This window comes from Haliotis cracherodii, unplaced genomic scaffold, assembly GCF_022045235.1.
Source record: "Haliotis cracherodii isolate W230 unplaced genomic scaffold, xgHalCrac1.p SCAF_1, whole genome shotgun sequence".
NCBI lineage: Eukaryota > Metazoa > Mollusca > Gastropoda > Lepetellida > Haliotidae > Haliotis > Haliotis cracherodii.
Genome location: NW_027266264.1, coordinates 32717226 through 32741101, shown reverse-complemented (window position 1 = coordinate 32741101; position 23876 = coordinate 32717226). Strand labels below are relative to the sequence as shown.

The following is a 23876-nucleotide window of genomic DNA, read 5'->3' as shown; positions in this document are numbered from 1 at the left end:
GCCCCTTGGGTGTGTTCAATAAGAAAATCGCAATCCTTAGTTCCGTAGAAAGAGGCATGCCGGACTTACTATAAACGCCGGCCGGTTGTCAAATAAATTGTGGTCAGTATATCAAAACAACTCACGCCGACTATCAAAACGCACTAAAAGATACACACTGGCGTTAAATCGAGAAAAGCGCCGTAGACGTTTGGGTTTTTTTTCGGATATTTTGACCGGCGTTTAATTGTGGCCCGTGCCAATCTTGTTTTTCTTCTACAGAAATTTTAACCTGGCGTTTATTCAAGACAAGGAATCTCCGTGAGTGAATCAGTACGCAGATAGTTACTGTTATGCTACCTACACCCGTCGTGTATAAGCGACCATGACTCTTCCCTTGGTTTTGACAATCTGTTAGAGGACTGAAACTGTACATGATTTTTCAAACGACAAAGTCCTGGATCAGTTGTCGGGTTAATGTGACACATTATCAGTGTATTTGTTTTAAAATTCTGATATTCATGTGAAAATCAAAAACACGTGTAGTCGTTTACGTGTTGAAATTTGTTCATATTTTAAGTGTAAAAAAATATCAATTAATGGAGCCAATACGCTAACGGATCTTGATAACTTGTGTTTGAATTCAGCATATACATGTAGTTCCTTAAGTCGTAGGCTACCTTATATAGCCTCGTGTATCTAAAATTGTGATAAATTAACAATTGTAAATGAATACATATGTTTATACACCGTTTAACAATAAGACGCAACAGCTACGAATAAACCAGTCAAAGGGACATAACTCTAATTCAAGTTCGTGTGGCCACGATCCAATTGAACTGAATTAATAGAAGCGTCTGTAGAATATATATAAATTTCTGATAACAAATTGTAGCATGCACATGCGCCAGGTTTCACCAGTGAAGTGTAACATTTAGAAGGTTATAACACAGCGATTCATGTACACACCTGGAAAGGAGGGTGGATGTTTAACCTTTGCCATTGATCAGTCAGCCGTGTCTGATCTTGAAATGTTTTGATAAATATTTTCAAAAGCTCTTGGTCCATGCAACTGACCTACTAATGCATCTAATATTGCCTGGAATAAAAAGTGATATATAAGCAACTAGTATGTACTCGAGACAATCCGCTTACAGTACTCCATTAACGACATTATCTGGCAGATAGGAATATACCGGGACGGCGAGAGTGGGAGTTGGAAGTTTTCGCTAAGATGTCGAGTAGGTGGGACATATAATGCGTGAATGTTGGAAAAAATGAATGTGTCAAGTAGTTAAATTATTCTAATTGCTCCTTGCGAATGTTTTCAAATGTCATTTCATTCGTCTGTCTAAAACACGCAAATCATATGTTAAAAAATACGCATAAATACAATTTTCAACAGATGGCAAAGCGCCGAAGGGAAATGGATGACGAAACGCTGGATTACAAGGTCACACAAGGTCGAGGTCGTTTCAGTCATCTTTGACCGTACGTAAAATGTTATCACGCCGTGCAATGTTTTTTTACGGGGTAGAACACCATAAAACACCAGCACTGCAGTCCAACTGCTTCTCAACTGTGCAATAGGTTCAAAGGTCAACGGGTTCAACCTCCTGGTCCTCATCCCAATCATCTTTTTCTGGCTGATCCACTTGTTTTGACCCCTGCAGCAGATAGGCTATGATGAACATCAGCAGAGCGCACGCTTGCAGACAAAGGTCTAATCGTTTCTCACTGCTCCTGAGTGACGGCAGGTCATACAATGCGCATGCGCCAGGATGATCACATGACTGGTCCCTGATTTTGCACGTGCTGGCAATCACTGAATGGTACATGGTTGCAGATGAAAGCCATGCTGGAATTAGGGGAGAAAGGAATGAGCACATTAAATTCATATTCTCATTATTACGACACATTCAACATTCAACCGGCCATCACTCACTGAACGATGACGTAATTATTATTCATTATTTTTTCACTTTTGTATGCAGATCACACATAAATGCACCACAAATTATATTTAAGTACATGACTAGTTAATCAACAAGAACCTACCGACTAGACAACAGGAAAAGCCAGTGAGAGAAAGGGCCATAGTTCGCCTCGTTGGTGCCACGCACCTGCAATATACAGATGGAAACTAAAGAGTCTAGGAGAGGGTGCCACGCACCTGCAATGTACTGATGGAACTAAAGGGTATAGGACATGGTGCCACACACCTGCAATATACAGATGGAAACTAAAGAGTCTAGGAGAGGGTGCCACGCACCTGCAATGTACTGATGGAACTAAAGGGTATAGGACATGGTGCCACACACCTGCAATATCCAGATGGAACTAAAGGGTCTAGGACATGGTGCCACACACCTGCAATATGCAGATGGAACTAAAGGGTCTGGGAGAGGGTGCCACACCTGCAATATACAGATGGAACTAAAGGATCTAGGAGAGGGTGCCAAACACCTGCAATGTACTGATGGAACTAAAGGGTCTAGGAGACGGTGCCACACACCTGCAATATACAGATGGAACTAAAGGATCTAGGAGAGGGTGCCACACACCTGCCATGTACTGATGGAACTAAAGGGTCTAGGAGAGGGTGCCACACACCTGCAATATACAGATGGAACTAAAGTTTCTAGGACATGGTGCCACACACCTGCAATATGCAGATGGAACTAAAGGATCTAGGAGAGGGTGCCACACACCTGCAATGTACAGATGGAACTAAAGGGTCTAGGAGAGGGTGCCACACACCTGCAATGTACTGATGGAACTAAAGGGTATAGGACATGGTGCCACACACCTGCAATATGCAGATGGAACTAAAGGGTCTAGGAGAGGGTGCCACACACTTGCAATATACAGATGGAACTAAAGGGTCTAGGAGAGGGTGCCACACACCTGCAATATACAGATGGAACTAAAGGGTCTGGGAGAGGGTGCCACACACCTGCAATATGCAGATGGAACTAAAGGGTCTAGGAGAGGGTGCCACATACCTGCAATATACAGATGGAACTAAAGGATCTAGGAGAGGGTGCCACACACCTGCAATGTACAGATGGAACTAAAGGGTCTAGGAGAGGGTGCCACACACCTGCAATATACAGATGGAACTAAAGGGTCTAGGAGAGGGTGCCACACACCTGCAATATACAGATGGAACTAAAGGATCTAGGAGAGGGTGCCACACACCTGCCATGTACTGATGGAACTAAAGGGTCTAGGACATGGTGCAACACACCTGCAATGTACAGATGGAACTAAAAGGTCTAGGAGAGGGTGCCACACACCTGCAATATACAGATGGATCTAAAGGGTCTAGGAGAGGGTGCCACACACCTGCAATGTACAGATGGAACTAAAGGGTCTAGGAGAGGGTGCCACACACCTGCAATGTACTGATGGAACTAAAGGGTATAGGACATGGTGCCACACACCTGCAATATGCAGATGGAACTAAAGGGTCTAGGAGAGGGCACCACACACCTGCAATATACAGATGGAACTAAAGGGTCTGGGAGAGGGTGCCACACACCTGCAATGTACAGATGGAACTAAAGGGTCTAGGAGAGGGTGCCACACACCTGCAATGTACAGATGGAACTAAAGGGTCTAGGAGAGGGTGCCACACACCTGCAATATACAGATGGAACTAAAGGATCTAGGAGAGGGTGCAACACACCTGCAATGTACAGATGGAACTAAAGGGTCTCGGAGAGGGTGCCACACACCTGCAATATACAGATAGAACTGAAGGGTCTAGGAGAGGGTGCCACACACCTGCAATATACAGATGGAACTAAAGGATCTAGGACATGGTGCCACACACCTGCAATATGCAGATGGAACTAAAGGGTCTAGGAGAGGGTGCCACACACCTGCAATATACAGATGGAACTAAAGGATCTAGGAGAGGGTGCCACACACCTGCAATGTACAGATGGAACTAAAGGGTCTAGGACATGGTGCAACACACCTGCAATGTACAGATGGAACTAAAGGGTCTAGGAGAGGGTGCCACACACCTGCAATATACAGATGGATCTAAAGGGTCTAGGAGAGGGTGCCACACACCTGCAATATACAGATGGAACTAAAGGGTCTCGGAGAGGGTGCCACACACCTGCAATATACAGATGGAACTAAAGGGTATAGGAGAGGGTGCCACACACCTGCAATATGAAGATGGAACTAAAGGGTCTAGGAGAGGGTGCCACACACCTGCAATATACAGATGGAACTAAAGGATCTAGGAGAGGGTGCCACACACCTGCCATGTACTGATGGAACTAAAGGGTCTAGGACATGGTGCAACACACCTGCAATGTACAGATGGAACTAAAGGGTCTAGGAGAGGGTGCCACACACCTGCAATATACAGATGGAACTAAAGGATCTAGGAGAGGGTGCCACACACCTGCAATATACAGATGGAACTAAAGGGTCTGGGAGAGGGTGCCACACACCTGCAATATACAGATGGAACTAAAGGGTCTAGGACATAGCGCCACACACCTGCAATGTACAGAAGGAATTAAAGGGTCTAGGACACGGTGCCACACACCTGCAATGTACTGATGGAACTAAAGGGTCTAGGAGAGGGTGCCACACACCTGCAATGCACTGATTGAAATAAAGGGTCTAGGACATGGTGCCACGCACCTGCAATGTACTGATGGAACTAAAGGGTCTAGGACATAGCGCCACACACCTGCAATGTACAGAAGGAATTAAAGGGTCTAGGACACGGTGCCACACACCTGCAATGTACTGATGGAACTAAAGGGTCTAGGAGAGGGTGCCACACACCTGCAATGCACTGATTGAAATAAAGGGTCTAGGACATGGTGCCACGCACCTGCAATGTACTGATGGAACTAAAGGGTCTAGGACATGGTGCCACTCACCTGCAATATACAGATGGAACTAAAGGGTCTAGGAGAGGGCACCACACACCTGCAATGTACTGATGGAAACTCAAGTGTCGAGTACATTTTGATATAATGTGTGCTGGTGCACGCGTATATGCAAAACACAAACCTGACCAAACACATTGCATTCCTGATTAGAATACATTTAGTGTTGCCGTTGCTTGTCGTAAATGGAGCGGGAGTTGACGCTTGGTGACTTGCGTGCCATTGTACCCGCTCCGTATATTTCATTATGCGAATCTACCATGCAATAGTTTCGACATATTTAATTCCTCCGTATGACCACAATAGGTCCCCAGTACATGGATCGGGTGTTCACGCTCGGTGACTTGTATGTAATCGCACCCCGAAGGGTGGACGGTGCTCGTAATATCAATCACTGATTTGACTCAATTAATTACAGATTACCTTGTATAGATGGAACATTTCAGACTGCGGCGCTCAACAACAAAATACAAACAAACCTGCCCCTTTTATTTTAGTAAAAAAATATATTTGAACTTATTTTCTAAAAGGGTTTTGTTGATCTGATCTCACCTTGTTATCGTCAGGACGACTGCAGCACTGGCCGCAACTGCACACATGCCAGACATTACATTAGCACCTACGTAGTACCACAGGTAGGAGCACTCCCTGGGGCAGAGGCCGGCCACGCCTTCACCCCCGGGGATGCCCATACATCCACTGTAAGCCTGATGACAGAGAATGTATTACGGAATTCATATAACAAACTGTCTCAAAACTATGGAATACTAGAAGGGACATTGTCGATTTGTCGCATTGTCTCCCTTCCAAAAACAAGCAGTGTCAAACTTAACCAAAGGGCGACAATGCGAAATTCTGAAAATGTGGCATTGTCGCCTTGTCGCGCTTTTTAATGCCTGTTTTACACATTTTTGATGGGGCGACAATGTTAAAAGTGTGTCGCACTTTGGTAAATAAAAATGATTATTCAAAGCGCGACAAAGCGATAATGCGACAAATGGCCAAAATGTTGTTGCATTGTCGCGCTTTGGTTAATTTAGACACTTTCTGCTTGGTTTTGGAAGGGCGACAATTCGACGATGCGACAACGTGAAAATGTCACTTCTAGTATTCCATACAAAACTAAGAAATAATAAATGTCAGACACTGTTACACAACTGAAATCAGACAGAACTTGCTGTTATGATGACAGTGACTATTCCTAAAAAACCTTGTAAATCGTAATAATGCACTATAATGACAAATGGGAAATGACTACAACATTCTTACAATACAACACTTCCTTGTGTAAGCCTAAAGCAAAATATGTCACATGACATTTTAAAAGAATATAGAATAAAAGTCGCTTTTTACAAAAACTAAAAAATAGATATTTTGATATCCTTACCACTGAAACCTAATTTAAGAAGTGTTACTAAATCAAAACAATTAACCGCTCCCAATCAAAACAGAACATTGTTTTGGTTGGTCTGTGATGCGAAACGCGACTATTTGTTACATTCCTAATCTGGTCACTGCACGTATTATATACTGCCCGGCAAAAGAAAGTATACACCCACGTTTGATGGTGTCCAAAAATGAAATGGTTATTCGATAGTGATGACCCGTATTTGATACGGGTAACATAGGTGTGTTTTGGACTGCAGTGTGTCGGCAACTGTTTTCAGCCTAGTGTCGTTTTAACAACGTTTGTTATTTGTGGATCAAATCCAATTTGTGTATCCTTTCTTTGGGCCGGCAGTTTATATACTGGGGGGGGAGAAATAGCGTACATGTCCACCTACCGTGTCTGTGTGGTTTGTGCAACCCGCATAACAGGGGGAAACGTAGCTTCGAACATCCTCACCACACAGGGGAAAGTATTCAGTGACGTCACATACGCAGTCCCCTGAAGGACTTCCGATCCTGCATTGTCACAAATCAGCACTTAAACATTCTCGGAGGGCCTTGGGGGAATTTAATACACTGTTTCGCTCAATGAAGGGATAACTATGGGTTGACTGGCTATTAATAGTGAAGAATTATTCATTCAGTCAACTGTTATGTAGATATCCATCCAATTAGAGAGTGATGGTGTAAGTTCGTAGAGATTTACACTGTGTCTGGACAGTTGCACAGCTCTTATTTTTTAGCTCTCAGTAAACATCAGATCGTACGCCAGACAGTAGTCCTGCACCATGACCGTCAAATATATTATTTTATGAAAAAAATAATCTAGAAACGCATACAAAAGCAAGCCTAGCCAGCTCAAGCTAGCTCTATTCAGCACAGGAACATTTTTTTATATTTTTAGAGTCAAGAAAGAAATTGTGTAATATAACATTTCAGAGACTAAATGTTAGTCTAGCCAGACAGTACAAAGGTACGGTTTCGCAACTACCATTGGCTTTTGTGTATCAAAATAAATTTACCAGTAGGCATTTTCGTACCGAAGATTGTCGAGATTTGCCGGAAAATGCCGACCTAAACATACCACGTGACATTTATTCTATGTCAAGTTCCCTGTGGGTCTGATAATGTCTATCGCACGCACATGTGAATCAATCGTACCAGGTTTTTTTGCGTCTGGACAGATCTCACAATAAAATTTACCAAATTCACAATTACATATATGCTTGTATCCGACTGTATTTTAAGATCGTTACCTCTGCTCACCAAGCCCGATGACATCCGGGTTTTCACAACCAAGCTTAAGTTGAAGCGAGAATGTTATCGTTGCCGTTGCCATGGCGACAGTAGCAAATTTCAGACATCCTTTGTTGTTCAGTTTGAGAAGTGCCATGATTACAGCGCCACCTATAGTACCCACTAACAATACAACTAGAAGCTTGAGCGCTGAAATGTGTATGAAAAACATTCATTTTAGGTTTAACAGCGTTAACAGGAATGTCTTAATTTGTTTGTTTGTTATTGAACGACGCATTCAGCAATATTCCAGCTAAAGTAGTCGCGTCTGGAACAGACAATCCAGTCATTGACACCATGAACATCGATCTACGCAACTGGGATACGATGACATGCATCAACTAAGTCAGCTAGTCTGACCACCCGATCCCGTTAGTCGCATTTGCGGTGAAGTTCTAAGTGAGTGTTGGGAGGGAGTAGGGTTTTGAGCATCTTTTAGTAGCTCTCCAGCAATACCACAGAGTAAGACACCACAATTGGGTTTCACATACTTTATCTATAAAGGAATTAAACCCGGGTCTTCGGTGTGCAGAGCGAACAGAAGCACTAAAGATGCATGACACAGCATTATTCCATAGTCTATTCACTAAAATACCTATTTCTCAAATAACTGTATAAGAAGCACACAATTTCATACGGTGGCATTGAAGGTTATTAAGTCTACAAAATCAATCAATCAATCAATCAATCAATCAATTTGTTCAGCAGAAAGGCCTTGAGCCCCCGAACATAAAATATCAATTTTGAAAGTTAAAACATAAGAGTTGCAGCAAAATAACAATATTACTATAGAAGGGCACTGCGTAAAATTAAAGCACCCCTAACATAATCTGAGTACGACAATTAACGAGACATATTACTGCATTGTAAGAAATAAATTGGGAAGTTTTTGTTAATGTGTGAAGGTAGATTTTTCAAATGTTTTTGACGAAGATCGTGATATACTGGACATTTACAAAGAATTTAAAATTCATCTTCTACGTTATTTTAATTACATACTGTACAAAAACGACCTTGACATGCAGTACCATCACGTCAATCAATAGTTTTATAAATGGGTAGTTCGCCAATCCTTAATAAAGTAATTCTAGGCCATGCGTCTTTTGATTTTGTTTATCAGCTAGGTTTCTATACAGAACGATGGTCTCATTTCAGAATAAATATCCAATGATGAACAGTGGAAGTATCCGAGAATACAGATATACGAGTATAGTTATAACAGATCTGAGCTGTCAGGGCGAATATGAGATTGCAAACCACGTTCAAAGGATCCTGACACGACTAAAGGAAGCAACTCTTCTCATCTCTTTACGGCGCTTCAGGCGACTGGGCCTACCGCGACCGCGTCTCCTTAAGTATACGGATTCCTGTTTGGTGATATGTGCTTCACCAGACGTTCAGAAGAAACGGATACACTATGTGTCGTACTCACCTGTGATGAGATAGGCCGGGCGTGTCGGCAGACCAAACTGGGCCTCCATATACCGAGCCTCATGATCCGCTGATCCCCCCAGGAACATGGCCACACAACTGATGCCTACCAGCAGGATGACAAACACACAGTTGTTCAACAGCAGATAGACACACCTAGGGAGATCTGGAAACAGAAGACGGGATATCAGCCTGCATACTCCCATGGACTTAAAACTTGGGTAGATTGTACAGGGACAGAGAGGGAGAGATCGCAACAGGGACAGAGGTAGGCAGATCAAGGGACAGAGGTAGGCAGATCATACAAGGGACAGAAGGAGGCAGATCTAGGGACAGAGGTAGGTAGATCGTACAGGGGACAGAGGTAGGCAGATCTAGGGACAGAGATAGGCAGATCGTACAGGGGACAGAAGGAGGCAGATCTAGGGACAGAGGTAGGCAGATCGTACAGGGGACAGAGGTAGGCAGATCTAGGGACAGAGGTAGGCAGATCTAGGGACAGAGGTAGGTAGATCGTACAGGGAACAGAGGTAGGCAGATCTAGGGACAGAGGTAGGCAGATCGTACAGGGGACAGAGGTAGGTAGATCAAGGGACAGAGGTAGGAAGATCATATAAGGGACAGAAGGAGGCAGATCTAGGGACAGAGGTGGGCAGATCGTACAGGGGACAGAGGTTGGCAGATCAAGGGACAGAGGTAGGGAGATCGTACAAGGGACAGAGGTAGGGATTTCATACAAGGAACAGAGGTAGGCATATCAAGGGACAGAGGTAGGCAGATCGTACAGGGGACAGAGGTAGGCAGATCTAAGGACAGAGGTAGGCAGATCGTACAGGGGACAGAGGTAGGGAGATCAAGGGACAGAGGTAGGAAGATCATACAGGGGACAGAAGGAGACAGATCAAGGGACAGAGGTAGGCAGATCGTACAGGGGACAGAGGGAGGTAGATCAAGGGACAGAGGTAGGGAGATCGTACAGGGGACAGATGTAGGGAGATCGTACAGGTGACAGAGGTAGGCAGATCTAGGGACAGAGGTAGGCAGATCGTACAGGGGACAGAGGTAGGGAGATCAAGGGACAGAGGTAGGAAGATCATACAGGGGACAGAAGGAGGCAGATCTAGGGACAGAGGTAGGTAGATCGTACAGGGGGCAGAGGGAGGTAGATCAAGGGACAGAGGTAGGAAGATCATACAGGGGACAGATGTAGGCAGATCTAGGGACAGAGGTGGGCAGATCATATAAGGGACAGAAGGAGGCAGATCTAGGGACAGAGGTAGGGAGATCGTACAAGGGACAGAGGTAGGGATTTCATACAAGGGACAGAGGTAGGCATATCAAGGGACAGAGGTAGGCAGATCGTACAGGGGACAGAGGTAGGGAGATCGTACAGGGGACAGAGGTAGGCAGATCTAAGGACAGAGGTAGGCAGATCGTACAGGGGACAGAGGTAGGGAGATCGTACAGGGAACAGAGGTAGGCAGATCTAAGGACAGAGGTAGGAAGATCATACAGGGGACAGAAGGAGGCAGATCAAGGGACAGAGGTAGGCAGATCGTACAGGGGGCAGAGGGAGGTAGATCAAGGGACAGAGGTAGGCAGATCGTACATGGGACAGAGGTAGGGAGATCAAGGGACAGAGGTAGGAAGATCATACAGGGGACAGAAGGAGGCAGATCAAGGGACAGAAGGAGGCAGATCTAGGGATAGAGGTAGGCAGATCGTACAGGTGACAGAGGTAGGCAGATCAAGGGACAGAGGTAGGCAGATCAAGGGACAGAAGGAGGCAGATCAAGGGACAGAAGGAGGCAGATCTAGGGATCGAGGTAGGCAGATCGTACAGGGACAGAGGTAGGCAGATCAAGGGACAGAGGTAGGCAGATCGCACAGGGGACAGTGGGAGGTAGATCAAGGGACAGAAGTAGGGAGATCGTACAGGGGACAGAGGTAGGGAGATCGCACAGGGGACAGAGGTAGGCAGATCAAGGGACAGAGGTAGGGAGATCGTACAGGGGACAGAGGTAGGTAGATGGTACAGGGGACAGAGGTAGGGAGGTCGTACAGGGGACAGAGGTAGGGAGATCGTACAGGTGACAGAGGTAGGCAGATCAAGGGACAGAGGTAGGCAGATCGCACAGGGGACAGTGGGAGGTAGATCAAGGGACAGAAGTAGGGAGATCGTACAGGGGACAGAGGTAGGGAGATCGCACAGGGGACAGAGGTAGGCAGATCAAGGGACAGAGGTAGGGAGATCGTACAGGGGACAGAGGTAGGGAGATCGTACAGGGGACAGAGGTAGGCAGATCAAGGGACAGAGGTAGGGAGATCGTACAGGGGACAGAGGTAGGTAGATGGTACAGGGGACAGAGGTAGGGAGGTCGTACAGGGGACAGAGGTAGGGAGATCGTACAGGTGACAGAGGTAGGGAGATCGTACAGGTGACAGAGGTAGGGAGATCGTACAGGGGACAGTGGTAGGGAGATCGTACAGGGGACATAGGTAGGGAGATCGTACAGGGGACAGAGGTAGGAATATCATACAAGGGACAGAAGGAGGCAGATCAAGGGACAGAGGTAGGGAGATCGTACAGGGGACAGATGTAGGGAGATCGTACAGGTGACAGAGGTAGGCAGATCTAGGGTCAGAGGTAGGCAGATCGTACAGGAGACAGAGGTAGGGAGATCAAGGGACAGAGGTAGGAATATCATACAAGGGACAGAAGGAGGCAGATCAAGGGACAGAGGTAGGGAGATCGTACAGGGGACAGAGGTAGGGAGATCGTACAGGGGACAGAGGCAGGGAGGTCGTACAGGGGACAGAGGTAGGCAGATCAAGGGACAGAGGTAGGGAGATCGTACAGGGGACAGACGTAGGGAGATCGTACAGGGGACAGACGTAGGGAGATCGTACAGGGGACAGAGGTAGGAATATCATGCAAGGGACAGAGGTAGGCATATCAAGGGACTGAGGTAGGGAGATCGTTCAGGGGACAGAGGTAGGAATATCATGAAAGGGACAGAGGGGGGCAGACCAAGGGACAGAGATAGGGATATCGTACAAAAACAAGAAAAAAGTGGTAAAAGTAATAAAAGCTCGGCAAGGCGACGAGACAGGGACAGGGACATTTGTTGTATTGTTGTTATGTTGACGCCTTTTGCTAGTCATTTCAATGGCGACAATGTCCCCTCTGGGATTCCATCTCCTATCTTCCCTCCCATGAATCTAAAGTCCCTCACCTATGAGCTTCTCTCTAAGGGTCACCCTTGCCCTACTGCCCCGCACCCCACAGGGTTGCCCCGGGGGCGGGTTCTTGCCCCAGGTGTAGATGCAGAGGGGAGCGGCTGATACCGCCGTCAGTGACCCGATCCACCACGCCCCTAACCAAGAGGGGTCAGCGAGGCACTTGGATGCTACTGCAAGTAAAACAAGGAAATATTACATCTGCTTAATACTTCAATCACTCATTTGTGTCTGCTTGTTGAGTGTGAAACGTGACAGCACCCAACGCAGAAGGAAAATATCATAACATATTACACCATTTAAACTTTACTTGACGTCAAATTCATCTGTTTACTCATCGTACATTTTAGGATTTTACCTTTACTCGTTCAAGAATATGAGTGGCCAGTCACCACCATATAACAGTAACATGTACGGATATCATTATGTCATAATGTTCACACTTCGAGTAACATACTAACAATCCGCTGTCGATGACATGATAGATTTCTTTGTCACAAACAAATATTTCCCCGAAAATACATATTCGGTCTCTTAGTGTACAGGTCATCAATCTTATTAAAATCAGATCAGTTACGCCGATACGAGACGTCTCATGGTGAAGATTTGATGACACCTCCATGGAAGGCTACGCCAGGTGAATATTCTTAAAAGCCAATCAGCGTCGAGGCATTCTCGGTATGCATTCAGACAAGCATGCCTGATTTCTTTCAGTGGTATTTAGAAGTTGGTGTAATGAAGTAAGACCAGTTCTATGGATGAACAACTTCTTTATTACAATTAATAAGACCTTAGTACAAAAAAAACCACTCAAAATCAGCCATCTCCGACCACACCCAAACCCACCCCGACCACAACATCCAATGGAACAACATCAAGATCCTGACCAACAATCAATCAGACTACAAAATCAGGAAACTCCTAGAAGCCATCTACATCAAAAGGATCCAGCCAGCAATGAACAGAGACCAAGGCTATTACATCCCGCCTGCTTACCATCACCTAATTGCTAAATCCCTATGTCCATCCAAGTAATTCACATCATCTCTAAAAGTCTGCTTGTTGACTCTGTGGTCATTAGTCATCCACTGGCTTCCAATTATCTTAATCAGCTCTCTGTGTCCATCAATCAATTTACTGTATGAACTTTGATGTCAATAAGTATATATACCTAGTATGTTGTTTAGCACTATTCATCACTTGCTTCATCCATAGAACTCGTCTTACTTCAAGCATGCCTGATTTCTGTATCTCGAAAACGAATATTATCGGGGAGATCCGAATGTTGTTGTGAATATGTATTCATCCTACCGTTTCTGAGCGCAATGGCATCGACTGGAGAAGGTGTACTATTGAAGTTTATTTGTATTGTGTGGTTTTCCTTTCCTAAGATGAACATTTTCAAATCGAGGGGGTAAGACATTAAGCTGAATTGTTCATAAAAAAATGACAAGTGATTGGCTCTAGTACCCAGGCATCCTTCATTTTGATTTAACGTGACATCAGACCTCGAGTACCGGAGTAAAACTTCTGATTTTAACGAGATGGGCCATCTACAATTGCCCCTAGTTATTCCCAAATGCTGTACGTGTAGTGTACCTGTATTGTCCAGTGACGTGTTGCTGTACACTGCCGCGCTCACATACGCCACAGGGCGCCAGAAGAAATTCACGAGAAGTAATATTCCTACAAAGGAACAATTAATCAGTGTTAAGAATATTTTCACACATGCACAATTACAAAATTAATAGTTTTGGGAATACACGTATTACAGTGGACACTAGAAGGTAATGCTACTTTATAAGTCATCCAATTCACACAAGCCGAAAAATTGAATCAAGAAACAATCAATGTTATTATCCAAAATCATGTGTAGTGACAGGTTTATAACATGCTTTATGGCGTGTCTTAGAAGGAATATATTTGCAATATCCACATGGGTCAACAGCGCTCGTCAAAAAACCAACTTCATCTTCGTCATCTGTGGATTTTATAGACGGTTCCAAGCTTTTGAAGACATACAGAAGATTAGTAACGATTTGTGTAGCCTACATCCAACCGGCGAAACAATTATTGATAAAATGATGTTTTGATAGACCTTACCACTATATAGAGTAGCCTTGGTCCTGCTTGCTTCGTTATGTTCAATAAACGGGGAACCGAGAATAAACCTAACAGGCTGAGCTGCACCCTGCACCATCATCATCAGAGCGAAGAAGACAGCAACCCACACACTACTTCCGGTTCCGGCCAGGCGGCCATCTTGATAAAACATTTCATCGTTTTTCTGTTCAAGCAAGCACAACCTTGCTTTGTGCACAGTCGTGTCGTGGCCGACGTTGTCGCCAATAACGGGGAGGAACAAGTAAAACACGCCGAACATAGCCCCAGAGCTACCGTAGATGACAATGCTTGTTCCTATGAAACGCGGAATGTTTGAAATTCCAGTTCGACCATAGATCCCAAAAAACAAAATGGCGACAAGGTAGCCAATGTCTTCAAAGACAATGAGTTGGGTATTGAAATGTTGTTCTAGGGTCAGGGCCTGGGAGATGATGTAGGTTCGGAGTGTCTCACAGATCAGGCTGATGACGCCAAATGCCATGACAAACACAATCAGGGGAAGACGCCGTGGAGGATGTCGTGATGCTGTTGCAGTCCTCACTACAAGACAGACATGTCTTAATTATGCTTCGGTTCTTGAAAACAAGAACATATGATAATGTCATATTGGTGTTCATGACTTCATATTTTCTTCTGTGCACATGCATGTCACACTATAGAATCCTAGAATGGAAATTGCCACGCTTTGGTTAACATTGTCTGTTTGGTTTAGTAAGGGCGACAACACGACGATGTCCCTTCCATGATTCCATAGTATACCGAGTTTCTAACACGTTATTTGGATCACATCGCGTAAAGTTACACTTTGAGAAAACATCGAACTGTAGGGTGACTCATGATTTTGTCAAACTGCTACTGACATTTTGATTTCACGTTGCGACAAATATCATGCGAGATGATTCTGAATTGTACGGGCTTCATATAATAGTTATAAATAAGTACAGTCTACAATTGAGAGATTTAAAGCCACAGTGGATGAATGACCATACTGCATCCTTTGTGCAGCACATAATTTTATCATGTCTTGCCCATTCATTGTTTCAGACGTTTAATGATACAGTGCAGGGTTCGTTCCACAAATCGACCTTAACACTACGACAGTCGTAAGTCTATGTTAAAGTATGGGAGTTACGGTTGTCTTGTGGAACCATTCTCAAGTTCAGTTGACATGCTTAATAATCGCCTCGGGGATTCGCACAAACCTACATCACATAGTTTAGTTTATCAGTGAGCATGGTTTTACGCCGCTTTTAGCAATTTCCAGAAATATCACGACTGGGAGCACCGGAAAATGGGCTTCATACATTGTACCCATGTGGGGAATCGAACCCGGGTCTTCAGCGATAAAGCAATTATTCCCCTCATGTGTCACAAAAGGCTCGCGTTAGGTTTTATACCGGAGGCGAGTGGTAGAAAACCTAACGGGACCCATAAAACCCCATGTAACCCTGGTGATACTGCTACAACGACGTATCTTACCGACATGTTTTAATATTACATTTTAAAAGAATTAAAACAATTTCCAAATTGATAGAAAACAGCAGTTTGATTGAGCTGAGGTTAATTTCGGCAGTGTCACGTGACTTTCATATGACTCGGAAAAAGCGTGAGGCTTCGAAGCGGGGTATAAGAGATACGTCTCGTGGACCAGTCAAATCTCATTATTCTGACATGGAGGTGTGATAAATAGTATAGTACTCCTGATGTATGATATTTACGATCGGAAGCACACACCAATAATCTCTATAACTCACTTTCTATTTTATTGAATTAATATTTTTTCCGGTAAATTAGGATATGTTTGAAAGAGGAGATATCTGAATTACTGTACCTTGAAATTGTAGATTTGTCTGTTCCTGGACCGGGATATAACCGGGAAACAACGCACCCGAAAACATATCAAAATCCATTTTGTCTAACAGCCTTTCGGGGTATCCCTGGTGAAAGAGACAGGAGTAAGTTAATCATCTATACATGCAAACACATCCTTGTTTATAAATGGTCATAATAATTTGGCTTAGTGTACAAAATACGGCAGTTATAAAATAATGGCTATTTTTTAGAAACACACCACAATCCTTGAAATCCATACTTACGTCTTCACAGAAATGCGCTGGTGAACTTTCCAAGTATGATAACTGTTCACTGTAATAACTCTGTACTGTCGTAGCTGTTCATTGTCGTAGATGTTCGCTGTTATAACTGTTCACTGTTATATATCTCTTCACTGTTATAACGGTTCACTGTTTTATATTTCTTTATTGTCAGAACTGTTCACTATTATATATATCTTCACTGGTATAACTGTTCAGTGTTATATATCTTTCACTGATATAACTGTTCACTATTATATATCTCTTAACTGTTATAACTGGTCATCGTTTTACATCTCTTCACTGATAGAACTGTTCACTATTACATATATCTTCACTGATATAAATGTTCACTGTTATATATCTTTAACTGATATAACTGTTTACTATTATACATCTCTTCACTGTTATAACAGTTCACTGTTTTATATCTCTTTATATTCAGAACTGTTCACTGTTATATATCTTTCACTGATATAACTGTTCGCTGTTAAATATCTCTTCACTGTTATATTTCTCTTTATTGTCAGAACTATTCACTGTTAAATATCTCTTCACTGTTATAACTTTTCACTGGCTTATTTCTCTTTATTGTCAGAAGTGTTCACTGTTATAAATCTCTTCACTGTTATAATATGTGTACAGTTCACTGTTTTATATTTCTTTATTGTCAGAACTGTTCACTGTTACAGTGGTTCACGTCTTTAGAACTTTTCACTGTTGTGGCACTTCACTGTTGTGGCACTTCACCGTACTGGTTTATTGCAGTTACTGTAACTGTTCGTTGATATAACTGTTCACTACAATAGCTGTTCACTGTGGCAACTATTTCCTGTTACAGCTGTTCATAGTGATGGATGTTCAAGAATATATATTTTCATTGTACACCTGTTCTATGTCATAAGTGTCACTGTTAAAACTGGTCACTGTGAATGCTGCAGTTCCATGTAATAGCTGTTCACTGTTTGCAGTTGTCCCGGTCATAAATGTTACGCCAACTTCGTATGACAGTTTCGCGAATCACTGCGCGTGTGGTTATCAGTTACTTGAACATCACGTCACCTCACAACACAAAGGGGGGCACGGGTGGCCCAGTCGTCTAAGGCGCCGCGATTCGCTGTGCAGAGTTGCGTCCCCTGGACACGCCAGAAACCTATGATTGTGTGTTCGAATCCAGGTTCACCCTATTATGTTTCTAGGTTTGTCAGCACCATACCCGTGCTCGTGGGTTAACGTCTGAGACTTGCATCATTTCGGGCTTTCCTCCCACATCAAGCTGACACGCCGTGAAATAACTGGAATAATGTTAAAAGCAGCGTTAAACCCAACTCACTCACTCACTCACAACACAAAGATGACTGGCACTGTACGAGTATTGTCACAACCACGTCAATCTCGCGAAATGATGTCAGAAAGCTTTTCGCAGCGTGCTAATCCTTGCAACAAAATTCAAAGTCGGATGATCCAACCACAATGCACACGCTTTGACATCTGTTGTTGAATGTGATGTCCAGAATATTTCCGGTACTGTTGAAAACACTTGTCAGGAAATCGTCTCAGTTCAAAAACCGTGCTTCCCTGTAAAACAATACAGAATACCACATGCCAAATCTGTGAAAAAACATAGTCAGGTTTACCTTCAGAAATGAATAGGCTTCTGTGAGGAGCTTGTCGCCATTGATCACCAGTAGTAACAGCTAATCCTCCAGTGAGAGAAACCTCTGGTTTAACTCAACAGCTGTTCACCTGTTGAGATATGTAAATGCAGTCTGAATCATGCACTAATATTCTGGCGTATATGTATCTGGGTTATTAATAAATGCACATCGCCATAATTCATATTCATCTCATGCAAAATGACGCTTTATTTGTTGTTTGATATATAGCGAGGGAAATATGTCACATTGGTTGGTGGATATTGGGGATATATCATTACATCCCATATACCTGGTTACAATATCTTTGTGGAATATTGTTTAAAATATTATTGTCCCAGATAATGCACGAAAATATATTATGTCTCAAACTGTTGATAAAGTAATTTGTCTTTCAAAAAAATACATTGTTGTGGGATTTTTACAGGGTAATAGTTAGGGTCAGAGCTTTAATTAAAACACATCTGGTATTGCAGCTTTATACAACCGCGCCTGCCATACACACGTACGTAACTAAATTCAATTTCATCGTTTAATAATGAAATAATTTCATGCTTTTAACTTTTTCATTATTTCTCCTATTTGATCTGTTATACACAAAGTCGAACTGGAATATAAGTAATTTAAATTAAACCCATCAGTCCTTGACAACATCATTAAGTGCGTTTAGCGTCATGCAACTAAAATTGTGAGGACATATTGGAGTGTTGTTATTTGTACTCACGTTTCTCTCATAGGGCGAGTTTGCCTGTGTGCGAGTCGGGGGATATAGTGCCACTATTTGACCTTGGTCTGCGTTGCCCATGTGACCCCGTACTTCAAGCTAGACATAGGTATGTCACCGTAATAAATGTATTTACATGTCGTGAAGTGTATCCAATGTAACAACAGCGCAACCAATGCAAATAGTGCAACTAGTGCAACCAGTGCAGTCAGTGTAAACAGTGCAATCAGTGTGAACAGTGCAGCCAGTATAATAGTGGGATGGGGGATAAATTGGCCCAGAAATTGCTTGAAGAAAACATTTTGCTTCAGAATCTTGAAATTGCAGAAATTGTTAGCCCAAAAACATACATTGTCGTAATGCGTTTTTACTAAACAATATTTAAGTTAAATAGTTTTAATTAACTACAATATACGGGTTTGCAGCTGCAGCTGTAAAATATCTAATCTCCAAACAAAATCGTAGAAAAGACGCCTCGCCTATACTTACTCACGTGGCTACGGGTTATGGCTCGGACGCGTACGATGCCCGTTGGGTGTGTCTAGGCTCAGACCTACATCAAACCTATTATACTACTCACAACTTGCTAAGGCAAATTACTTTAAAAGGGAATACGTCAAACTGTGTGCATCTGTTGAAATAGCCAAAGACAGTATTGTGTGAAGATATGTTTAATTGACAAACGTCCGATTGTCAAGTGCCACACAATGCCAATAAACAACATGTGATCAATAATCAGTCAAATCACTCGTCAAAATGAGAGCATCTGACCAAAACTGAAACGTCAAAGAATCACGAAAACATTTACGTGGTCCAAAACAAACAACTCTCAGTAGCGTGTATGTGATCCACGTGATGCTAAAACACAGCCTGGCACCGTCGTCTAATGCTCCCAATAAGTGTCTGGATCGTTAAGTTGTCATGGGACGATTGTTCCACTCCTCAGTCAGATCATTGCCGAGTTTATGTAGAGTTGCCGGAAGGACAGGGCGTCGTGAGAAGGCGATCTGCAGCTCGTTCCACATGTGTTCGATAGGGTTGAGGTCGGGTGACTTGGGTGGTCATTCCATGTGGACAATGGTCTCCTGCTCTAATTAGGCATCAACGATCCTGGCACGATAAGGTCGTGAGGATGAAGTCCTGTCAGATTGGACCAGCATTTGGTCTCACGTACACATATAGAATGTCACACCTGTAGCGCACACCTGTCATCGTGCCCCGCTGTAGGACAATAAGTCATGGCAACCGGTTCTTCCGGCTCTACTGATTCCACCCCAATTGACGATTGAGCCGTCTCCATAGCGGTTATGTTCGCCTACGTTGGAATCCTGAAACCTGATTCGTGAAGTCTAGACAGTATCTCGAGTCATCAGTGAAAAGTACCAGAGACCAGTCTGTCCAATTGACGTTATCTTAAGGCCAATCCAAACGTGCCTGCCTCTGATGTCGGGTCAGTGGGATGCGAAGCGGCCTGACGGGGACGATTACGCACTGTCTGAGTAGAAACGTTAACGTCACTAGTGTTCAGCAGATCATTTCTGAGTGTGGTGGCAGTCACGAAGTGATGACGTCTTGCTGCAATCACGTGTCTTCCTGCTTGGTGGTGGAACGCTGCATGTCGCCGGGTAGCTGATCTAAACGTCTGGTATCGATTCCATGCCCTGCTGATCACACTTTGGCTGACACCAAAGGCGTTTGCAACTTGACGTTGCGTTGACCCAGTTTTTCAAGCATGCCTTGTCGTGTCTTTGGCGCTGAGGGTGCATTCGTGTATGCAAGGGTTGCAATCCATCGCAGTACATGTTGTTGTACTCTCTGATAATGATGTGCAACAATTCTGTCAAGGGTTTTCAAGCACCTCATGCACATCGTGCCCAGGACTGAATATCCGACCATCATCAAATTGAGGTCATATCGGGGTTACCCAATCAATGTGTATCGGAATATTTCAATTATTATTTTTGGGGTGATTTTATAACATCACAAAGTATGCTGTGAGTATTATATTATTTTACTATCCTTCATGTCATGTCAGCAGTAATATGTATATGTTCATACACTCTAACATCCATACGGCGGTATGGAATCTTTAGTCACAGACGCAGCTATTCTCTGTCCAGAGTTGCGTCCCTTAGTCATGCCATGGTCCAATTATCACAACTGACAGACAGACAGTGTATTCAGTAATTTAGGCATCAAGGCCCATAGTACAATACACTTTGTACATTAACATTTGAAGAAGTACAGCAACAAGATCTTCATAGTTTAGCAGATTTAACATTAACTGACGGTGCTCGTAGGTTCCGCCACATTATTCATCGTGACATGCAACTGGTTCCCTTCAAACACTCAGCAGCCATGTTGTGATGTGGCTTGAATAACGACTAGTAACTATAACTCACTCTTACTCATATTTATAGCCCGGCATGTATCATGACAAAGCTCTCTACAGTTTGACATTAAACTTGACATTTTACACACATTTGGAATAGTTATGCCCATCCAAGCGGCACCTGATCACGAATTTATTCATCATTGTCTTCATTTCCCGACACAAGGTAATGCATACTTGTTTCAACACTATGTCTTCGAGTGTATAATTAAAACACACATGCACTCATGCATTCTGTTGTCATCGATGTAATAGGGCCGTTCAGTCAGAGTGCGTGAAGCATGACTGTCACTGTACAGCTGGTGGCATTGTAAAGCAGATATGTAGTCATGATTGTTATACTGGTCATGTCGACGTATTTATTAAGCCAAACGAAATATCATTGTAAGCTCATTTAAATCATAAACAGTTTTATCCTCCCGTTTACAAAACAGTGCTATATACCAGGGCATTATCAAGTACAGTATGATTGAAACTGGCTTTTATTTCAGTAACACATTCACCTTAAAAAATCGCTTTACTCAAAGTCCTCGAGATCATGGGCATGGTGTCGAGTTAACCGTTGTTCGATACAGGCTGAGCGTAAGTATTCTAAGCGTCTATATTTATAGCCTTTCTATGTCGGAACTCAAGACAAGGCAGCAGGTATCCAGTGGAGTTTGCAATTTCAACTTACTCAGATTCGATGCATTCTGGAGAATATTGATAATAAATACTTATTCAAATTGTGCCGTTCTCTTGTACTGAAGCTTGGTCATGGCCCTTAAGAATTCTATATTATATCGAACAAGTATCCCTGTCAATGTGTGCGTTCAAATTATATTTTCAACTCCCCGGGGAGTATATAATCCAAGGTGCCTGCATTTACCATATCATCCAATCGGGTATCCATTTGATGCTGGGTGAACAAATGCACATGTCGAACAAAGTGACTTGCCTTAGGCGATACCACGTGTTTTATAACCTAATATCCAGTGTTGTGCGGTGTGGAACACCAAGAAACTTCAAGGACAGCTGGTACAGCGCGATCTTCCACCCAGCTACTATCCGCCGCCAGCGTTGCTTGAGGGCCAGGTGCAGCCACGGTAATTGCCTAATGGATACACCGATGCAATAGTGCTTTCAGATTATATATGTGTCGTTACATATACTAATCAAAACAAGTTAAAGAACACCCACAATTGGAAGGCTGTGTTGTCATACCCATCCTCCATGACAAATTTACGATAGTCATACGAACAAACAACATGTTCTTTAACTTCTCGTGAGTAGTATTCATGTTTCACTTACATTTACCGTTCTGGTGTTTGCGGTCTTGTCCATATGTACATGCCTCAATGTGTAGCACAGACATGGCAAGATGACAGTTGAGCTATTCCTTTAAGGCAGGATCTCCTACATGTGATGGTAGAGTTGAATGTCACAGTTATTTATGGTTCGTCGATCTCATTTTGTCAGAACTACTTACCTCCACGAAGAAACAGATCCATGCAGTCGAGGAACGATGACACGCAATCGAATTGGTCAGCACAAGATACGTGAAATTACCAGCACCCGCGAAGATCCGGGGTTGAACAGGTCTTCAGCAACCCACGCTTGTCGTAAATGACGACTTTGCTTGTCGAAAGAGGCGACTAACGGGATCGAGTGATCAGGTTCGCTTACTTGGTTGATGCATGTCATCGTATCCCAAGTGCGTGGAACGATGCTCTCATGGTCCAGACCTGATTATTTACAGCTGTACACCGACAGCAAATGGCTGAAATGATGCTGAGCGCGGCGTTAAACAACAAACAAACAATAAGTTGCCAGCACAGATTGCCAGGAACCTATCATAACCAGGAATGCCCGCATTGTCAGTGATGACCAGCTGTGACTTCCCTTACAGAAAGTGAATGAGTGAATGAGTTGGGTTTAACGCCACTTTTAACAGTATTCCAGACTGAGTTATATCACGGCGTGTCAGCTTAATGTGGGAGGAAAGCCCGAAGTGATACAGGTCTCAGACGTAAACCACTTCGGCGAAACCCACGAGCACGGGTATGGTTCCGACAAACCTAGAAACATAATCGGGGCGAACCGAGATTCGAACGAAAAATCATAGGTTTCTGGCATGTCCAAGGGACGCCATTGTGCACAGCGACTCGCGGCGCCTTAGACGACTGGGCCCACCCGTGGCCCCACCCCTTACAGAAAGAATCAGTAGTTGTAGTTTTTGTAGTTAATATATCTATTCCATGCGATGTCGTGTATGGTTTAGTGAAAATGTTAATTTTCTCTTCCCTCTATCTTGAACAATGCTTCTCAAGAGTATTCAAGAAAGAGATTTGACCACTCACCTTAACAGTAGTTAATGTCGGGATAGTACGATTGGGTTGGAACTCAGAATAAAGTTCACTTATATAAATACTCTGAACAGACTTATTCAAAAGGACTGGATGCCTCAGGCGCCACAATATTAAATATTGTGTTAATGTGACGTGCTGTGAATGTTTTGATGTGACCTGTTCACGATATTCGACTTTTCCCAAGGACGACATGTTGGTCACATGGCCGCGAAACTGACGTTCATAAGTGCGTGAATGACACATTTTGACGTTCATACATTTTTCATGAGACATGAAATGA

At 43.4% G+C, this 23876-nt stretch overlaps 1 protein-coding gene across 1 annotated transcript; it reads right to left on the bottom strand.

The window, feature by feature from the left end:
• Positions 1–839: 839 nt before the first annotated feature.
• LOC139463651 (solute carrier organic anion transporter family member 4C1-like) lies at positions 840–22849 on the bottom strand. The gene is made up of 13 exons (XM_071244915.1): positions 22717–22849; positions 18857–18955; positions 18115–18223; positions 16216–16321; positions 14364–14924; positions 13860–13946; positions 12257–12433; positions 9022–9186; positions 7550–7739; positions 6689–6809; positions 5457–5611; positions 2038–2102; positions 840–1837 (listed from the first exon to the last, which is right to left on the bottom strand). The coding sequence occupies exons 4-13, from the start codon at positions 16292–16294 to the stop codon at positions 1572–1574; spliced, it is 1866 nt and encodes a 621-aa protein (XP_071101016.1). The 5' UTR covers positions 16295–16321; positions 18115–18223; positions 18857–18955; positions 22717–22849; the 3' UTR covers positions 840–1571.
• Positions 22850–23876: the final 1027 nt, after the last annotated feature.